At 43.7% G+C, this 18,146-nt stretch overlaps 8 protein-coding genes across 8 annotated transcripts; 4 read left to right on the top strand and 4 right to left on the bottom strand.

Annotated features, from left to right (window-relative positions):
* Nucleotides 1-1,858: 1,858 nt before the first annotated feature.
* Nucleotides 1,859-3,556, bottom strand: BYT42DRAFT_576192 (glycerol-3-phosphate dehydrogenase [NAD+]). The gene is made up of 5 exons (XM_051569030.1): nucleotides 3,368-3,556; nucleotides 3,057-3,306; nucleotides 2,911-2,982; nucleotides 2,626-2,802; nucleotides 1,859-2,559 (listed from the first exon to the last, which is right to left on the bottom strand). The coding sequence occupies exons 1-5, from the start codon at nucleotides 3,406-3,408 to the stop codon at nucleotides 2,053-2,055; spliced, it is 1,047 nt and encodes a 348-aa protein (XP_051421655.1). The 5' UTR covers nucleotides 3,409-3,556; the 3' UTR covers nucleotides 1,859-2,052.
* A 342-nt stretch (nucleotides 3,557-3,898) lies between these two features.
* Nucleotides 3,899-6,009, bottom strand: BYT42DRAFT_576190 (BRO1-like domain-containing protein). Its single transcript, XM_051569029.1, has 8 exons — nucleotides 5,804-6,009; nucleotides 5,648-5,729; nucleotides 5,388-5,584; nucleotides 5,178-5,308; nucleotides 4,888-5,092; nucleotides 4,784-4,827; nucleotides 4,540-4,714; nucleotides 3,899-4,432 (listed from the first exon to the last, which is right to left on the bottom strand). Exons 1-8 carry the CDS (start codon nucleotides 5,984-5,986, stop codon nucleotides 4,262-4,264), a joined length of 1,188 nt encoding a protein of 395 aa, XP_051421654.1. The 5' UTR covers nucleotides 5,987-6,009; the 3' UTR covers nucleotides 3,899-4,261.
* Nucleotides 6,010-6,286: 277 nt separating this feature from the next.
* BYT42DRAFT_576186 (S-adenosyl-L-methionine-dependent methyltransferase) lies at nucleotides 6,287-7,944 on the bottom strand. Its single transcript, XM_051569028.1, has 8 exons — nucleotides 7,795-7,944; nucleotides 7,670-7,732; nucleotides 7,509-7,600; nucleotides 7,404-7,436; nucleotides 7,087-7,326; nucleotides 6,893-7,012; nucleotides 6,757-6,817; nucleotides 6,287-6,681 (listed from the first exon to the last, which is right to left on the bottom strand). Exons 1-8 carry the CDS (start codon nucleotides 7,898-7,900, stop codon nucleotides 6,449-6,451), a joined length of 948 nt encoding a protein of 315 aa, XP_051421653.1. The 5' UTR covers nucleotides 7,901-7,944; the 3' UTR covers nucleotides 6,287-6,448.
* A 375-nt stretch (nucleotides 7,945-8,319) lies between these two features.
* Nucleotides 8,320-10,220, top strand: BYT42DRAFT_576185 (uncharacterized protein). The gene is made up of 7 exons (XM_051569027.1): nucleotides 8,320-8,720; nucleotides 8,797-9,015; nucleotides 9,081-9,283; nucleotides 9,404-9,618; nucleotides 9,692-9,737; nucleotides 9,827-9,947; nucleotides 10,024-10,220. Exons 1-7 carry the CDS (start codon nucleotides 8,456-8,458, stop codon nucleotides 10,143-10,145), a joined length of 1,191 nt encoding a protein of 396 aa, XP_051421652.1. The 5' UTR covers nucleotides 8,320-8,455; the 3' UTR covers nucleotides 10,146-10,220.
* BYT42DRAFT_518041 (uncharacterized protein) lies at nucleotides 10,221-11,883 on the top strand. The gene is made up of 5 exons (XM_051565240.1): nucleotides 10,221-10,544; nucleotides 10,645-11,040; nucleotides 11,135-11,282; nucleotides 11,350-11,479; nucleotides 11,540-11,883. The coding sequence occupies exons 1-5, from the start codon at nucleotides 10,320-10,322 to the stop codon at nucleotides 11,661-11,663; spliced, it is 1,023 nt and encodes a 340-aa protein (XP_051421651.1). The 5' UTR covers nucleotides 10,221-10,319; the 3' UTR covers nucleotides 11,664-11,883.
* Nucleotides 11,884-12,872: 989 nt separating this feature from the next.
* BYT42DRAFT_500193 (uncharacterized protein) lies at nucleotides 12,873-14,073 on the top strand (the record flags this gene model as incomplete). The annotated part of the gene is made up of 6 exons (XM_051564691.1): nucleotides 12,873-12,938; nucleotides 13,026-13,169; nucleotides 13,244-13,305; nucleotides 13,372-13,617; nucleotides 13,687-13,828; nucleotides 13,888-14,073. 6 exons carry the CDS (start codon nucleotides 12,873-12,875, stop codon nucleotides 14,071-14,073), a joined length of 846 nt encoding a protein of 281 aa, XP_051421650.1.
* Nucleotides 14,074-14,353: 280 nt separating this feature from the next.
* Nucleotides 14,354-15,126, bottom strand: BYT42DRAFT_599383 (histone-fold-containing protein; the record flags this gene model as incomplete). Its single annotated transcript, XM_051570981.1, has 4 exons — nucleotides 15,018-15,126; nucleotides 14,831-14,964; nucleotides 14,674-14,754; nucleotides 14,354-14,583 (listed from the first exon to the last, which is right to left on the bottom strand). Coding segments are annotated over exons 2-4 (312 nt in total). The 5' UTR covers nucleotides 14,832-14,964; nucleotides 15,018-15,126.
* A 1,170-nt stretch (nucleotides 15,127-16,296) lies between these two features.
* BYT42DRAFT_547431 (histone H3) lies at nucleotides 16,297-16,707 on the top strand (the record flags this gene model as incomplete). The annotated part of the gene is made up of 1 exon (XM_051565947.1): nucleotides 16,297-16,707. The coding sequence occupies one exon, from the start codon at nucleotides 16,297-16,299 to the stop codon at nucleotides 16,705-16,707; it is 411 nt and encodes a 136-aa protein (XP_051421648.1).
* Nucleotides 16,708-18,146: the final 1,439 nt, after the last annotated feature.

Raw genomic sequence — 18,146 nt, 5'->3', positions numbered from 1 at the left:
GTGATCAAAGCTATATGCATAATGTGAAGCGGTTCGGTTGGACGACGAGACCAGCGCTCAGAGCCTAATGTGTAACATCGGAATTCATTCCTCGACAGCAACAGGTTTCCATTTTAGGTAATTACAGGAATTGTATAAAAACAAGGCGACATTTTCTTCTTCCCTTTTTTTCTTCTCTTTTGCTTTATGACCACTTTTCCGGTGAGTTTCGCTGAGGGTGAGCGCAAAGTCTTGAATTTTGGCTCTGAAGTTTGTGTAACCGATCCCTCACGGCTGGATTTCAATGGTCTTTTTCCCAGATTCCGCTCCGACAACGACGCCCAACGACCCAACAATAACACGAGACGAAACGATACGATCTCCTTCCCCCACCTCTCGAGGACAGAAGATAGGTAAGGCGGGAGGATTTTGAGGCCGCGCAGGAGACGATAGGAAAGTGCATTCTAATTCGCTGGATGTGCTGGCTGGCTCTGCAGCGGGACTGTTATTTTCTCCATTTTTTCCCTTTGCCACTTTCTTGGTAGCAATGCCGGGTTCGATTGGATGATCTCCATAGGCCGAATTTTCCCAAGTTACATGGTGTAATGCGGACCCTGACAAGCCAGGTTAGGCAGGGGGCTTATTCCTGCACGTGCGAGGACGTCAAATGGCGGGATGAGGCTATCCATACGAGGAGAGGCGGCTGACTAGATGGAAGAGTCACCGTGTAACGTGAGCAATTCATGCGCGCATTGCCACACATCTCCCTACACCGACTTGTTGGCACAGACTTTGGGTTGGATGGTTGGACCAATTGGCTCGAGGTGATGTAAGGACTTCCCGTGCCGTGGTGCTGCTTTCTGCGACCATCCTTAAGGTGCATATTGGCTATTCCGCTCCCGTCTGGTGGAGAAATCAGTTATGGGAAAGTAGGATGGTGAACTGGAAGGCAACCGGGCACCCTTTAAACTCCCGCCTGACTTGCCAACCTTAGTAGGCAGCACGCCCCTTTGCTACCTACCGTAACCGGATACCAGCACCGCCCAAGTCTGATCTGTGTGTGTGTCACTTCTACAGCTGTGGTTCATCGTTCCCGGCAGGCCATATGCGACTGGACCAAGGTTCAGTATATCAGCACGGGCGTGCGGCATGAGGAAATGATCGGTCACATCTTTGTGCTCAGGCCCTGCCATAGATGGAAAATGAGGCTGGGACAGGACCATTTCGTTGGAAAGCGATAAGCAGCAACGTTGATTTGATCGACGTAGTGTTTATGACTACCACACTGGCACAGGCATCGAGATCATTCTGTATCGTCTTGGCTTCTACCCTAACCTTGATGGCGCTGACTTGCTACTCTACATAATAGTTGGAAGTCGGCCTTATATCAAGAAAGATATTTTTATTTTATTTATTCTTTAGATTTGTAGCTTCACTTTTTCTTTTCTTTCCTTATCTTTCTTTTTTTTTTTTTTTGGTGAGGGTTGAGTTTGTCATCAAAGCGTCTGTTTCTTATAATCTTTTTCATTCATCATTGCATGGCTTAATAAAACACTGTATTCCTGTTATCTCATAATGACGGATTTATATATTCGCATCTGTTCAGACTAGCCATTGGACCATGGGGACAAAGTTCAACCACCCTTCTCGACCATCAGCAAGCGTCAGTAAGAATATGGCCAATTGCATCAATGGTGGTGGAGTTGATGACCCGTGCAAAATTGTATCGTTAAATGAAAGCAGAATGATGTTTTATCGAAGATGAGAGAAACTACCTCAGTAAATGGGACACCATTTTGAGGATTTTTGTCTTCGTCTCTAAAGGGTGATCCCATTCAAGCATGCGGCAAATCCGTTACCCCGACGACAGATTATCCATGATGGCTCGTGATGTGGAACGAGGAATGCATGTTTATTTTCTTGAAAAAACATTGCTGATTTGCAGAGAATATGCGAACAACAACAGTACTCGCCACTAGTCACTAGTTAAGATATCAAAAAAGTTTTAAATGTAACATACAAAAAAAAAAGATGTTGTAACAACGGAGATGAAAAAGTTCGCCGATCTCAGGCTCAGAGATCGACGTGAGTGCGTAGGTTGGTGGCAATGGTTTCTGGTGGGGCATTTTCGTAGACTATACGATAGATGGCGGTCATCAGGGGGAAATCATCAGTCTTTTGTCGCGCGCTCAAAAAGTGGTAGACTTCCTGAGCCGTGGTAGTGCCTTGCAGTTTCTGGCCATTGAGCATTTCCTTTTCCACTTGGTCAATTGATTTGTGAGAGTTGATAAATGCCGCTGCTACCTTTCGATTTCTTCCACCCGAACAAGTAACGATCAGATCAGCCACACCGCACGATTCGAAAAACGTTTCAGTGTGAACACCACCAAAAAACGTTTTGCCAAATCTGCGCATTTCAATCAATCCACGACGAACCACTGCAGCCTTGGTATTGTTGCCATAGTTCAATCCATCACAGATGCCTGCACCAATAGCAATGATATTCTTTAAAGCACCACACACTTCAAGACCACGCCAGTCGCCAATAATGGTCACATCGAAATAGGGTGTATGGAATAACTACCGAAAAAAGAAGATGGGTGAGTTCATGGACCCTTCTCTTCATCCCCTTGAAAATAAACCCACCTTCATAAAGAGCGGACCATCATCCATATCTTTGCATGCGATGGTGGTCTCACCAAACTTTTCTTCGGCCACTTCAGGTGCCAAATTGGCCCCTGACAGTGCTGCGCAACTGATCCCCAGAATCTTTTCAATGCCTTCCGAAATAATATGCAGACTATTATCCCTAAAATCCAGTCCCTATTCAAATGAAAAAAAAAAAATCAGTGAATCAAAATGTTCATTTTTTTTATCGATCGCATTGAGATCGTTATCTGTGGAATAGGCCATCATTTCAAACTCAGCTACCTTGATCAATGAAATACCCTTGCAATCCTTGTCGATAACATCTTTGAGCTTTTCACACGTGCTGTAGACAAACTATAGACCACAGCTATGTGAGCATGACAACACACAAGAAAAAAAATAAAAACAGAGGAAGCGGTTTAGCTTACTTGATGCGGCAATACAAACACCAGTACGTTGGCGCCTGCTGCGGCTTCGCGAACGTCGGGAACGGCTTTGATATTGGAAGGGAGTTTAACACCGGGCAAGTAACGAACATTTTCATGCTTTTCATTGATAATGTCCGTCAACAGCTTTCCATCGACTTCTTCTTGGAAAACCCACATTCGCACTTCTTCTTCAAAAACACCACTGTATTTGCGTGCATTTTCTGCACATACTTTGGCAATGCATGATCCCCTGCAAATCGTAAGTGAGTATCCCCATCCGTAATTTTCTGAAATATATATAAAAGATTTACCAGTTGCCAGAACCGATGATGGCGACTCTCTGCTTCGACATGGTGAAAAAGATACAAGTAGAGGAGAAAAAAGAAAAGGAAAAGAACAAACACCAGCACACAAATAAATGGAACACGACCCTTTATCTCGTTTTATTTTTTTATTTTTTCTGGCATAGTGATTGAATGGCCAGCTTTTTTTTTATATCCAGTCCGACAAATGGGTTTCATGTTGACGTCGTATGGATCTTCGGCCCGTTGCTACTTTATGATTGGATGTAAAAAACGTCGTAGCGTGGACTGTTTGTTGAATTACAGTTGGTTGACCCACAAAAAGCCGGGAAAAATACAATGACAACAAGAGTTTGTTGTCCTCTGTTGCCATAACACTGGAGATTGTCATGCCGGGCTTCCCGAGCTGGCTTTTTGATATTTTATCGTTCGAGAAAAAATAAATGAATACGAAATTCAATGGAAATCAATCCAGCCAACCACAACAAAAAGCGGTAATCCGCCCGAATGGTTGTGGATTGTGGTACGAGTGAAATCATGCAACGTTTTGTTTATTTGATACCTACACGATGGGAAAAAAAGCCTAATTGAGCAGTAAAATATTTATTTCCGACTTTTTTCTCCCAGTTCCATTTTTTACGATCAACGAGCGTGTGCTGAGTGATTTATCTTTCTCCCTTATCGCCTTCTGCCAACTAATGGCTTATTACCGGAATTGTATATTAAATTCATTGAAAACACTGTTCGTACCCTTGCAGCCCTGCTCGAACTGACTTGAATAAAATTGTTGCATGATCCTACACGGAAGATACAGTAGTATGCTTATGAACGCTTGGTTATTTATTAATTCATCTACCGAGCTGGGCTGGCAGATTTCATATTGCAAGAGAAAGTCTGGGGCAATTAGTAGTAAGCACCGGAACGGGCGTAAGATTGGCTTGCGTTCGTGGCATCTTCGTGACTGGATCCAAAAGCCGGAGCGGGAAGGGTATAACGCTTCATTTCCAGCACACCGCGACCGGTAGGAATCAGGCGTTGCAACTCTTGACGAGATGGGACAGCCTGATACGCAATCTACAATACCGCACCGGGTTTTTTGCAATGTGAGTAAAAGCAACAAAAAAAGATGATGCACACTTTTTTTTTTGGGAGGGGAGGGGGACACGAGGGCGACGACCTACCGTATCATTGATCATGGTGAATTTCTGCAACAATTCCGTCACGGCTTCTTCTTCCTTGACGGCACGGGCGGCTACAGAGGATTTGCGAACGTGAGGCTTCGAGATACTGGAGTGCTGGATCGCCCGTAAATCCGCTTTACTGTCTCTCAGAAACCCTACAGCATCGCCCAATTTTCTGTCGAGCCACACACAAGTTAACTAACACTGACATTGATGCAATAAACTTAGCCAACCTATAACCTACTGGTTATCATTTGCATCAAGTGCAAGGAATTTTTTTGCCATGGCCTAAAGCATGAAATGGTAAATTGTCGCGGTCCAATTTACTTGTCGCAATGTCCTGCTTACTTTGTAGAATTGGGCTCCATCCAACAAATATTTCTTTAAATCGCTGGAGACCTCCTGAGTGGCGGTCATGGAGGAAATCAGGCCGTGGGCCATTTCATACTGCCCTGCGATACCGATGTACAGTTTAGCTACCAAGGATTTGGATAAATTGCCCGTCGATAGTGCCTTCGTAATGGCAACTGCTTGTGCATCCGCCAGGGCCATTCTATCAGGAAACAAAAAGAAACAAAAAAAAAGCATTGAGTGAGTTTCTACTAAACACTGCGTCGCATGTCCGTCTTTTGCCGTACTTTGATAAGGCCACGGGCAATTCTCTAATGGTTTCTATGGGTCGACTTTCCGAGGTTGGTCGCCATTTGGGTATCACGTCGTTGGCGATGTAGTGGAAAATACTCGCCGCAGTATTCAGGGCATCAGCGACCTGGTTCAATCCCCATACACCCAATTGTTTTAGCCATTGTTTTCTATATATATACTCTGACATTGCGGCCAAACGGTACCTTATTGTATGGATTGGAGGCGGTGTCGGAATTCTCTTGCACGGTGCGCAAGCGATCGTTGGCATACATTGAGGAAGCATAAGCATAAGTCATCAGTACAAATGTAAGTTCATAATGAATATCAGCACCAACAATTCGTGGTGCATTGCTGCCGGTATGAATGATATGATCACTGAGGGTCGATCGCCACGATGTTTCTAGTAATGCAGAACTGCATCAGGACACACCTGATAACATACGGTGGTGCGTGAGTAACTTACCAATATTTTTGGCCAACTTTAACTCGCCCGACTCGAGACAGTTTGTCACCGCAACCAGATAGGGTAGATAGTCTTCAATAGTCTAATCATGTTCGCCATTGAGTACGGAACACAGTTCATTGGGGTAAAAAACAGACGGTAACAAGACCCATTTACATTGAGTATAAGACGGTAATCTCGGGAACCGGGGGTCTCCTTTTTGAATTCTTTGAGAGCGATGCGAACTCTGCCTCGCTGAGCGGTAGCATCGGTGACTTCGGCAGAGTACGAGCCTGTATCTTCCAAGAAATCCTTGAACGATAGCGAGCCCGTGGTTGGCAGTGAATATGGGTAGCTCATGGAATCACCAAAGTTCCAAGAACAGTGGGCTGGAAATCGCACCGCTTTCAGGTGACTGCCCACCAATCAGAACCGTAATATCTCAATCCATTGAGCCGCACACGCCACCATGAACACAGCATTACAGTTCCCACCCACGCTCAAAAAGTATCCAATCGGGGCCGCATCATCCATATCAAAAGTCTGGATAGGATGTGCTTCATCATTAAAAATGGACGATTCTTCTTTCTTCTGAGTTTGGTGGCGATATTCATGCTTTCTGTTCACCGACAGCATCTCGCTAAAATTTTTGGAGCAAAGACCTTATATAAAAATTCATGTTAATGCTCGCAGTAAATCAACTACGATCCAATCTAAAGAGATGATTTGCTGTAGGTAAAAAGTTGTATTCTATAGAAAAAATGCAATAAAAATGGAATCTATATACAAGATGCATGATGAAATTTCAATGGTTCACGAAACTCACAGGGGTAGATCAACAATGTTTTGTCGGTGGAAAATCATGGCCATCTGACAGAATTGGTCGGTGGAAATATCTTCTGGACGTGCTTTCTTGTCTAATCCCACTTCGGCTTCTGCAATGGCTTCTTTGGCTCTAGGCATCTCTTTGCTTAATCGATTCAAAATGTGGCCGACCGTCTTGCGACGCTTGGTAAAGAAATAGCGCAATATATTCTCGAGGGTAAGATACACGCCTAGAATACCCATCATGGTAAGATGGTTTGATAACGATCCAAATGACTTCGCACTTATCCATGAATATATTTTACCTGCGGTATCACCAATGTGGAAAGCCGGTTTAGGTACAAGTTGAACCACACTTGCGTCCACCTAGGCGAGAAATGATCATGGTTCATAAGACTGTCTTTGCATAAAAACTGTTCCCACTGTGAAGGACACCCTTACCTTTGGCTGTGGAACAAACACCGTCGATGGAACAGTGTAGACCGTTTTAACTTGACAGAGGCTTTGCGTCATGACAGCTAATCGTCCTCGATGCTGCGTAGAAACTTCGGCCGATAATCGCTTTAAAAAGGGAGAATAGCGGTTAGAGATCAAAACAAACCATCTTTATATTAGAATTCGCATGTTTTACGTACTTGACCGACTTCTTTTTGAAACATGAGTGTCATCCAGACAGACGCATCTCCGAGGCCAAAAAGCCCTTGTCTGCCAGCAAGTTTGTGTAGCCATTGAATCAATAATGGCGAGGCTACATTGAAGGGCAAATTGCCAATAATATGAATCGGGTCGGTGGAATCCATCGGATTGGCTGGTCCGAGTTTTGCAGCTGATAGGATCTCTTCGTCGGGTATCGTCAGCATATTTCCTTGTAACACCTATTCCGATTCAAGAGACGATCAGTAACTCTTTCTTTTTTCTCTTTCACACAAAAATTTTCATTCATGCCAGATACCTTTAATCGATCACCGGATGATTCTGCCAATTGCTTTTGATGGAAAAATCATTTTACGTTAGTCCATTGTAAAGAAACATCTTTCGAGCAAAAACTGCGGTTCACCTTGAGAGCAGAAATGAATCGGTCGTCTTTTTCCACCGCCACCACATTCCTCGCATCGGCATCCAGAATAGATCGTGTTAATAAACCCGGACCTTAGTTTTGAGCATCCAGAATGAGATCCAAAAAGCCAGCCTCAACGATTCAGTGTGTCATCAACTTACCTGGACCCACTTCTAATACCAAAGGCGTTTTGGCATTCATGGCGGTGGTTCTAACGATCTTGTCTGTCGAATCGATGGGAATTAGGCGATGGTGTCACACTTTTACTACTGATCACAGCACACACCTGTAATGTTTTTATCAAGAATGAAATTCTGACTCAGTTGTGATCTTGCAGAGAGTCCATACAGCTTAATAATGTCGCGCACTGCCGGTAAACGAGGAAGACTCATTGTTTGTGAATGATTGTACGTGTGTGTGTGTGTGCGGGTTTGGGAATTCAGGACTCTTTATTTTCTTGTTTGTTCAATTTCGACTGCGGAGGCTTAATTCGGATTGAACGCGCCCAAACTTTCCAACATGCCCAAAATAGAAATAACAGAGAACAATTTGAAAAAAAACAATCAGGTTCATGTGGCAAAGGAAGAGGCGCATTTCCATGTCAACCAAGTTGCATAATCCAATACCTTTTTTCTGCCCACTATAGCCAATTTGGAAATGATTATCATAGGTGCATAAAAAAAAGAAAATGCCAAATAGCATGCGCAACAATGTTGCATTGTTTTTTTGTTATTCAATTCCCTGGTATAGAAACGAATAGTCGTGGCGTAAAGTCCATCTTTCCATTTTGCCATCATCATCAGATTCGGTCACGAGAGAAAGTATGAACGAAGCTGGGCATCCTCAACCCGGAGTTTGAATGTCTGCTCAATAACGAAATCCCCTCCCCGCCGCTCCACCTTGTTGTCGTGACAAAGACCTTTCTTCCATCTCTTTTACTTCTTTGCATGGGATATCAGCAACGTATTGAGGATTTGCTGAAATTGTGTCAAAGTGCATGGGTGCCTCTTCAAAGTCTTCATGCCGTGAGCGAGGCCGATGCAGAAACCGTGCACAAGTTCAGTCGAGCCCTTCGAGCCGGCATCAAGCAGCTCGTCCAACTTCAAGATGCTCTCGACGAAAACCATCTCCTCGTGACGGATCCAGCCTGGATGACCAAAACCGACGCTATACTGGACGATGTACGGAAAACCCTTCATGAAGCTATGCAAGGTAGATCATTCATTGGTAAAACCATGCAACCATGATGATCGTTAACTCAAGGGTGTTTTTTTTTGTTGCGGTTTAGTGAGAGAAGAGTTGTCCGGCAATTCGTCCGATGCGTGCCACGACTTACCACTCCCCATCATTAACGACACCACTTGCTTTATCGAACCATGTCCTATTGCCACCAAATCCACTCCTCTGCAGAAATCATTTCCGTCTCTATTAAGCCCAAAAATGGAAACTCCATTCTTGTCCCCCCATCACAACCTCGCCATCAACGACCCTCTTTCCGACCACTTGGGTGAGCAAACTTTTTTTTAACTGTAAACAAAAATGGTCGAGGAGACATTGTAACCCCCTGAACAGATACGGTGAACGTTGAAAAGACACTACGGACGTCCTCGCGTGAATCAGGTGCTGTTATGCCTGGTGTCGAAAGCGGGCGTGGAAAATCCAATGTAACACCTTCATCCATACCACAACAAGAACGTCTCTCCTCTTCAGTACAACCACGTCCCTCCGTATCATCACAAACCCTTCAACTTCCTTCCAATAGACGACTTTTACCCGTAAGTGTCGAGCCATGAATGCATACGATGGGGTTTTTCGTGATCTGTAAATATTGATGGTTTTCCGTTTGAATTGTTTTGCGTGTTTATTTGTTGATCTTTATTTGGGGGGTTGCATAGCCTGATCCTCTTGTGGAAGCACGGATCGAAGCAGAACGCGGTAGTAGATTACGGTTACCATTACTCAAAGGCATCAAATCTTCGCGATCCACACCGCTACCGAGTGAACAGGCCAAGATCAACTTTTACAAAGATGACGAGGACGATAAAAATGGATACGGAACCCTGTTTGCATCCGACGCCATGGTCAGCCATCCGCTGCGTATAGGTATTGGGTAAAGTATCATGAGCCAAATTTCTTGGAGGTCGGCTTGATAGCAACTGACTCAAAATTGGGCAACACGATAGTTACGGAAGTTATATTTGTTACAGCTGTACCATTTTGAGCTCAAAGGTAAACATTTTTTTTCTGCTCCAACAGAGAGCGAGGTCGATGGGCGGGTAGGACGAGTCATTGAGACCATGGATATCTCTTTCTTTTAGGGACCCCCGATCGTTGTAAGAAAGCGATATTCGGATTTTGTATGTTTACGAGAAGCTCTGGTCAAGCAGTATCCACACATGAAGAACAGTATACCAAAACTGCCGCCTAAAAAGGTTGTAGGTAATGTATACTATTTGGCCAATGAAAATTCACGTAGAAGCAAGAGTGCTGACCGTGTCATTTTTCTTTTTCATAGGCAAGTTTACACCGACTTTTGTAGAGCAACGAAGGCGTGAATTAGAGTATTTTTTCAAGTACATTGTGCTACATCCTTCGTTGGGAGCCAGCCCCATTGTCAAGCAGTGGATCGCTCCATAAATTTTCCAAGAAGAAAAAAAAACTCTCCACCAATAAAATGAGTCACGTCACAGAACACTCAGTCAGCTACGGGCCGCTTGACCGTTCAGCTTAGAGCGTTTTTTTTCCCTTTCCCTTTTTTTTTCCTTTTTTACTTTGCACTACTAGGCTGTTGTTTTATAATTGATCGCCATTATGGGAACCACAGCTATGGATCTTGACTCGTCCCTCGATGATATTATCAAGAAGAAGAAGGAACAAAAACACAAGCCTAAACCTGCAGCAGCATCGCAAAGAAATCAAGCACCTTTTGGAAGACGTAACACCGCCAATACCAACAATGTCCGAGGCAGATTAGCTGTCAGTAACCGATCAAAAGTCATTGGAAAATCAACACAACGAAACCCCCCTAGTCGTGTGGTATGTTCCATTCCCCAAGCGTTGAAAATAAAAAAGTGGCAGATTGGAGATTTTGAGGTACCAGGTGGATATTTAAACTTTTTTTGTTTTTTTGACATAGGTGCCGAGCCGTCCATTGACGACGGCTGGTTTTGGTAAAGTGAATCGAGGTGTACCCAAGGCCGATCCTGCCAACATTGTTATTACCAAAGCCGTGAGCCGTAGTCCGGCCGGTCCCAAAGCTGGCACGGCAGCTATTGGTCGTTTCGAAGGACGTTTGGGTAAGCCATCACAGTCAGCACCACGAGCACGAGCACGACCTGGTTTCGAAACGACGACACCTCCTGCTCGCCCTGTGTATGAACCTGTGCCTTCCGAACCCGCATCACAACAGAGATTCACCATTCGCGGCATTGCACATACAACCTCTCCTGGCTTGTCTATTCGTGGTGAAGCCGGTCCCGCCACCGTTCTCATTAGCAATTTGGATCCTGGCGCCAATGCCGAGGATGTAAAGGTAAGCCTTGGGAATATATAAAGTCACAACACAGGGAAGATTCACTCATGGCGCCTGTTTCCATCTTTTTTTTTTCTTTTTCTTGAACTGTTAGACCGCATGCCAGCAGTTTGGGCCTGTGAATCATGTGGAACTGTTGATGGATCGTTACGGTCGATCGTACGGTGAAGCCGAAGTCGAGTTTAGCAACAAAGCATCGGCGTTGCAGTGTATCACAAAATTGGATAACGAGATTGCTGATGGTAAGAAACAAAAATGGTTTTTGTTTCGTTGGTGAAAAGTTTTGATTGATTTGAATCCTTGCGATAGGTCGTGTATTGCGTGCGATTCTAAGAAACAAACCCGCCGGGGTCAGCAGTGGAAGCTCGGCTGGCGGCTTCGCAACGCAATCCGTTCGTTCCATGGTCGCTCCTGTTCGCTCGGGTTTTGGAACAGCAAGGTAGATCTGAAAAGTTGACATCTTCGTCGGGTGTAATGTTTGTATTAAACCATTTTGTAGTTCGGGAAAAATGTACGCTGATCACGTCATTCCTACTGGCCCTGCCGCTGGTTCTTATGACCAATCGCACCATTACGATGCCTACAGTAGAAGTGGTAGCAGCAGCAGTTCCAGACGTTACTGAAACGCTGGCCGGTGAAAATAAAATGCCCGGATATTATTGTACATGAAAACGCAGATTGGACAATGGGGAAGAAAAAAAAAAGAAAAAGAATCAAAAAGGGATGTTCGTGTCGGCCATGTTCGTGTTGAACCTAGACACCAAATTGGAAACTCATTTAATAAGCATTATGAAATAAATAAATAAAAAAGAAAAGAAAAAAGGTTTCTTTGATCCATCGTACGTTGTACAATTCAGACTTTGGAAGGGCTATTTGCTTTTGGGCTCTGGGCGATTCTGTTTCTTTTTGTAAAACTTCTGCATATATTCGGCATCTTGGAAGAGAGCGGTGATTCATTGACTTTGGTCGTTCAAGCGGGAAGGTCAAAAGAAACAATAGTCACGGATGCGGACAATTCGTTGCCCTGTGTGCATGTGTGTATGAAGGGGTGCACTCTTTTTATTCCCTTTCTTTGCATCCTCGAATCATGTCGATAATAAAGGACTTTGCTACCGAAGTCCTGTTGGCCTACAATGCACACGACGATCAACGATTTGCTCAGCTATTCCAACTTGGAGCTAACAACCATGTCGTCGTCGTTCTTCAGCAAGAACTTGTCAAAGTAAACCCATCCACACACACATTTGGCTCACGGTCGCGTCCTTTTGGTATTAAACGAAATGGCTGTTCCTAGATAAACGATATCCAGCTGGAGGAAATGGTGGCTTCTGTGCTTGAAGAAACGTCCAATGCCCTCGCCGAATTCGTGCTAAGCTACCTACAATTACTACGTAACATGGGACACAGCAGCCTTGGTCACACTTTCGACTACTTTGCCAGCTTTTACAGGTAAGCAGCATCGATCGTTTTGTGGCATTTCTGGAGACACTCACCGAAATAATTAAGTGCTTTGATCCCCGTATTCAACGGTTCAGAGACACATTACCAAGTACCGTTGATCAAGACCATGTCGTCGGCCCTTGTCCAGTTAGCTTTCAAGGTACATACACAGCAAATTGGGTTGGCATACGAGTCACTTATCAAAATGTGTGTTTCCATGAGCCAGGTCGACTTTCAAGAACAGTTAAAAGGCAAAGCGCGCAAAGCCAACGATGCGGCTCGATTATTATCAAAAATGTTTAATATCATGCTCGCTGATCGGTAAGGCCCCAAAAAAATTTGGGTCAGTGTCCGTTCCTTCAGAGTGGTAACCTAGACTATGCAGATCACCGATGGAAACATCCAAACGCCAAGGCATCTTTTACGTTACCAATCTCGCTTTCAAAGTGTATTTCAAGGTAGGTCGTCTCGTCAAGCATTCTCAAAATAAAAACTGTAGAGAACCCTCGTCCATACCAACACTTTTTCTTTCTTTCCTTGCCTAGCTCAACTCTGTACGTCTATGCCAAACCTTCATTTCCAACATTCGTACGGGCGAAGTCGATCTTCGTGAATTCCCAATGGCCCAGCAAGTGACTTACCGATACTATCTCGGACGCTATTTCTTATACCAAAACCGATTGCGCAAGGTAAATGGAAGAATTTAGGTCATGTTTCGTCCATCCATCAAATACTTACACCCACGGTGCTTGCGATTCTGTAGGCAGAGGATCATTTACGATTTGCTTTCGAGAAATGTGCAGCGCCTTGCTGGAAAAACAAACGGTAAGTTAAAAAAAAGGACATTGAGAGTGAACGGAAGGAATGACCTTTTTTCTTATATGCTTTTAGATTGATCCTTCAATATCTTATTCCTACACGGTTGCTATTGGGCCGGTTCCCAATGCCACAACTCTTAGCGAAATATCAATTGCAAGAACAATATTTACCGTTGATTGTTCATCTGAAATCAGGCAATATTGCCGGTTATATGAGCCATATCGATCAACACTTTCATTACTTTTATTCCACCTTTACCTACATGATGCTGCGAGAACGAGGCACGGTACTGTTATGGCGATGTCTGATTCGCAAGTTGTAAGTGGAAACAAGCAGAACGACGGATGATGAAATACGCTGACCGTTTCGCTTTTCAATGCAATGCAGATACACCATCATGAGAATTTCCAATGCAGCCCATATTGCTCTCAGTTTTGAAACGTGCTTGAAAGCATTGCACTTTTCATCTCAAGACACAACCTTGGATTTACGCGATATGGAATGCATATTGGTATCACTTGTGAGCCAGGTAAGAAAAAAAAATTGCTTCAGTCCAAAGTCACTTGTAACTGACTGGACAATGACTAGAACTATATACGTGGCTACTTGCATCATCAAAAGCATCGTCTTGTGTTGAGCAAAGTCAATCCATTTCCTCCTGTTAGTCACATCCGGGTACACACAGAACGTTACAACGAAGAACTTGTCGAAGCCCACCTTGACGATCATCAACCTGAAATCCCCATGGAAATCCAGCAACTCCTGGACGAATAATTAAACGAAATGCAACATTTTATCATTACTTTTTTTTTCCTTGCAATGAATCCCATATGTCATTCATGAGTCCAGTAGTTGTATACAAAAATAAAATAAAATAAAAAAACTCAAGAGCATTGTGCAATGAAATACAAGGTATTCCTATTACATTTATTTGGAAATCTTTTTATGGGGGCATAATGGAGAAATAGTCACAGGATGATCCTTTAAACAATGCGAATACAGTAAAAGGGACAATTTTTTTTTCCTTTGGGTAAAAAAGGAATGGAGGAGCAGTTTAACCGCCGAAACCGTAGAGGGTGCGACCTTGTCTCTTGAGAGCGTAAACGACGTCAAGGGAAGTGACAGTCTTTCTCTTGGCGTGTTCAGTGTAGGTCACAGCATCACGAATGACATTCTCCAAGAAGACCTTCAGAACACCGCGGGTTTCTTCGTAAATGAGACCAGAGATACGCTTGACACCACCACGACGAGCGAGACGACGAATAGCGGGCTTAGTGATACCCTCTATTACAAAAATATGAAACGTTCAACGTAAGAGAAAGGGAAAGACAGAAATGAATAAAAGTAAAAACGATGGTCGATGATGACACTTACGGATGTTGTCGCGAAGAATCTTGCGATGACGCTTAGCACCTCCTTTTCCAAGACCTTTACCACCTTTACCACGACCAGTCACTGAAGTATCAAAGAAAAAAAAGAAGAGTTGAGTAAAGGTATTAAAGTAAACAGTGAGAATGGTATATATACTTACTTTTTTTTGTGAGAAAAACAAAGAAGAGAAAAACGAAATCGGAATCGCGCTTTGACGTGATTATATACCAATTTTTTTTTCTTGCTCCTCCCTTGTGATGACGCTAAACACGTTTCTTTGCCGCGCGAGAGGAGGCAGGTCCGGCCCTGTTTTTTTATTTTCATTTTTTTCTTATTTTGCTTCTCAGCTGATTAACGCGTTAGCGGGTGTCGCGTTCGTGGCAAGCGCGTCTCGATGAACAGATCAACACATCAATCCATCCGTAACATCATTCTGCCGTATTATTAGTCATACATGTGAGATGGAATGTTTACGTGAGTAGAGAATAAGGGCCTATATTATGTATAATTGACAGATGGTCTTTTTCCTTCCCAAAGACGGTCCACAGTCGTGGAGTTTGAAATGGACATTGGCTGCATCACAGGGACAAGTTTCCGATGGTGATGGAGCTCATCAAAAGCAACAAGACTTATTCTGATACTCCTATCATCACAGCACAGTCAAAGATAGTTTATCAGAATTCAAGATGGTATGGTAAAACTCCTTGTTTACTACTCATTGTTTATTTTTTTGTCCGTGCTGGCACGAGAGAAAATCTCATGCAACGGTCAACAAGCTTGAAGTTCCAACCGCACAAAGTCCAGTATAATCTCCCTCTGTGGTCATCTTTCACAGGATATCAAACAAAAAAGGTAGGAGGAGGATTTTCTTGGAGAGGAACTGGTACTCAAAGCTATGCTAGAAACATCATGATGAAGATCAGAGTATAGGAGTGACAAGGCACGCTATGATCAATAATCGATCCATTACTTTGACGCTATCATTTTTTTGCCGTAAGCCGTCATTTGGTGCTCGCTCGATCAAAGAGTTTGGCAAACCAAAAAAAAAAGTATGCTGCTTCTTTTGAACGTTTACGACAAGCCAACACGGTTGACGAGTGAGACGCATTCTATTCACTGCCATACTCTAGTCAGAGAACAAGCGAACCCAGGTTCACAGTGGATCATAAATGTTCGTCCCTTCGTCATGAGCAAGGCATCGTCTGTTTTGTGTAGTGAACAGCTCAAAGCTAAAAGGGCATGACTAATCGATTAGCCACGCAGCCACGAGGCCACTGGGGCACATGAGACCATGAGGCTAGTGAGGCCCTGTATCCAAGCGCGTTGGTCAGGTATTTCTTGCCAAAGGCAGAAACGAAAAGCAGATGAAGATGATATGGTGAATGACCCAATTTATGGAGAAAACATCAGAGAAGGGAAGGGAGCCCGTTGGGAAATAGAGAGATTATGGATGAATGGGCCCCCTGTGCCCATCCTGTCCATGAAACGTCACCTTTTGAAAAAAAAATGCCGTCAAGTTTTTTTTTTCTCACTCCACCGTCCCCTTTTTTTTTTATCTTTTACGTTTTTTTCTTCCTTTCCTTTTTTCTTCTTCTTCTTGTTCTTTATCGTTTATTGAAAAAAAAAATGGCACGTACCAAACAAACTGCTCGCAAATCTACTGGTGGTAAGGCTCCTCGTAAGCAGTTGGCTACCAAGGCTGCCCGCAAGTCGGCCCCTTCCACCGGTGGTGTCAAGAAGCCTCATCGTTATAGACCTGGTACCGTCGCTCTCCGTGAAATTCGCCGTTACCAAAAATCCACGGAACTCCTTATCCGTAAGCTTCCTTTCCAACGTCTCGTTCGTGAAATTGCTCAGGATTTCAAAACCGACTTGCGTTTCCAATCCTCCGCCATCGGTGCTCTTCAGGAAGCTTCGGAAGCTTACCTTGTCTCCCTCTTTGAAGATACCAACTTGGCTGCCATCCACGCCAAGCGTGTCACCATTCAACCCAAGGATATCCAGTTGGCTCGTCGCCTCCGTGGTGAACGCTCTTAAATCACTCCATCCGTCAACCACTTTCTACCCATAAAACCCCCAAGCAATAAAAATTTGCACACTTGCTTTATGATCAGCTTTGAAATTCTGTTTTTTTACCTCAACGATTGAGTGCTTATTTTTATTGCTTATGTGAAAAAATCTGAACGGTATGATATGACGAGGCTTGGGTGCCTGTGCAACTGACTCCAAAATGCTCATTATCATTTTTAAAAAATAAACGCGTCAAAAGTATAAAGGCGGCCGGCGTGACTTTTTTGCAAATCGCGATGGTTTTTGATCGCGTTTATCGCGCAATGAAAATCTTTTTTTTTTTTTTTTCTCACAGAAACAATGGACAAAGGGCTGTGCGTGAAAAAAAAAAGCATAACAGGGATTCGTCTTGGATGATCCGTCCATGGTTTTTGCTTCGTCTACGTTTCTTACTTATTACTATTATCATGATTCAATACATAACTTGGTCATCCCAAAATTGCATTATCAATGTTTCACATTCATGATTACGCGTTCAATCGCCACTGATGTTTATAACGACCATTGCTTATGAGCACAGCTTTTTTGAAGTTCAAGCCTTACAGCGGCTTTCCATCGGTTGAAGTCCGTGAGTCATTGCTCGCGCTAATGAACTCTTTGATAGCCTTCAGCTGCAACCCAACCCAGCCATTAGGTTGTTATGATGACTTTCCGCTTCCTTGACAATCCATCTGTGGTCCATGGAGAATCGCTCTCGTCATACTCCCTTACTATCATAATATGTTTTACTCTATATTTTTCTACTCGACGATAAATCAATACGATCAAAAGCTAAAAAGTTATATGAAGGGGGAAAAGGGCTGCTGCCAAACGAGCCATTTTTGTTCCAATAAGGCGCTGTAGACAGGCAACCGTCGGCTTTAAGTATGTATACCATGAAACATGTTACGGCTCATCAAAGCCGGTCGCCATGGAAGTATGACAATAAGCGGCAAAACTGTGAGCTGTGCTGGCGTTTAAACGCGACCCCATTTTTTTACTTCCCTTTCAGCCGAGTCAATCCTACAGTGCACCAACCACACTGAGCCAGCGAGCGATCACAGATGTAACGAAAAATGCGCACCGTGTAGATATATGCGTTTTGGATGTGTGTGTGGAGGGGATGGGGATGAATGTTTTTCGTTGTTGTTGCTCGTGGTGTTTCTCTGTGAGCCGTATACGCGCCAAAGATAGCTTGCAAGTGGCCAGGTATACTTGACAAATAGGGAGGAAAACTCTGTGATGAAAGCAAATTTTTTTTCCATCGCAGTTCCAAAAACAATAGTATGAAGAACGACGATGATTTCCAAAGAAGAGCAAGATCGATTTTCACAATGGGATTCTATTCCGTCAGTTTATGGTCAATGTCTCAAAACATCTTTTTTTCCGCCTTGTTAACTGTTTGCATGGTTGACAGCTAGGGTCGA

This window comes from Radiomyces spectabilis (assembly GCF_025331425.1).
Source record: "Radiomyces spectabilis strain NRRL 2753 chromosome Unknown BYT42scaffold_9, whole genome shotgun sequence".
In the NCBI taxonomy this organism is placed as follows: Eukaryota; Fungi; Mucoromycota; class Mucoromycetes; order Mucorales; family Radiomycetaceae; genus Radiomyces; species Radiomyces spectabilis.
This window is presented reverse-complemented; position numbering and strand designations above follow the sequence as displayed.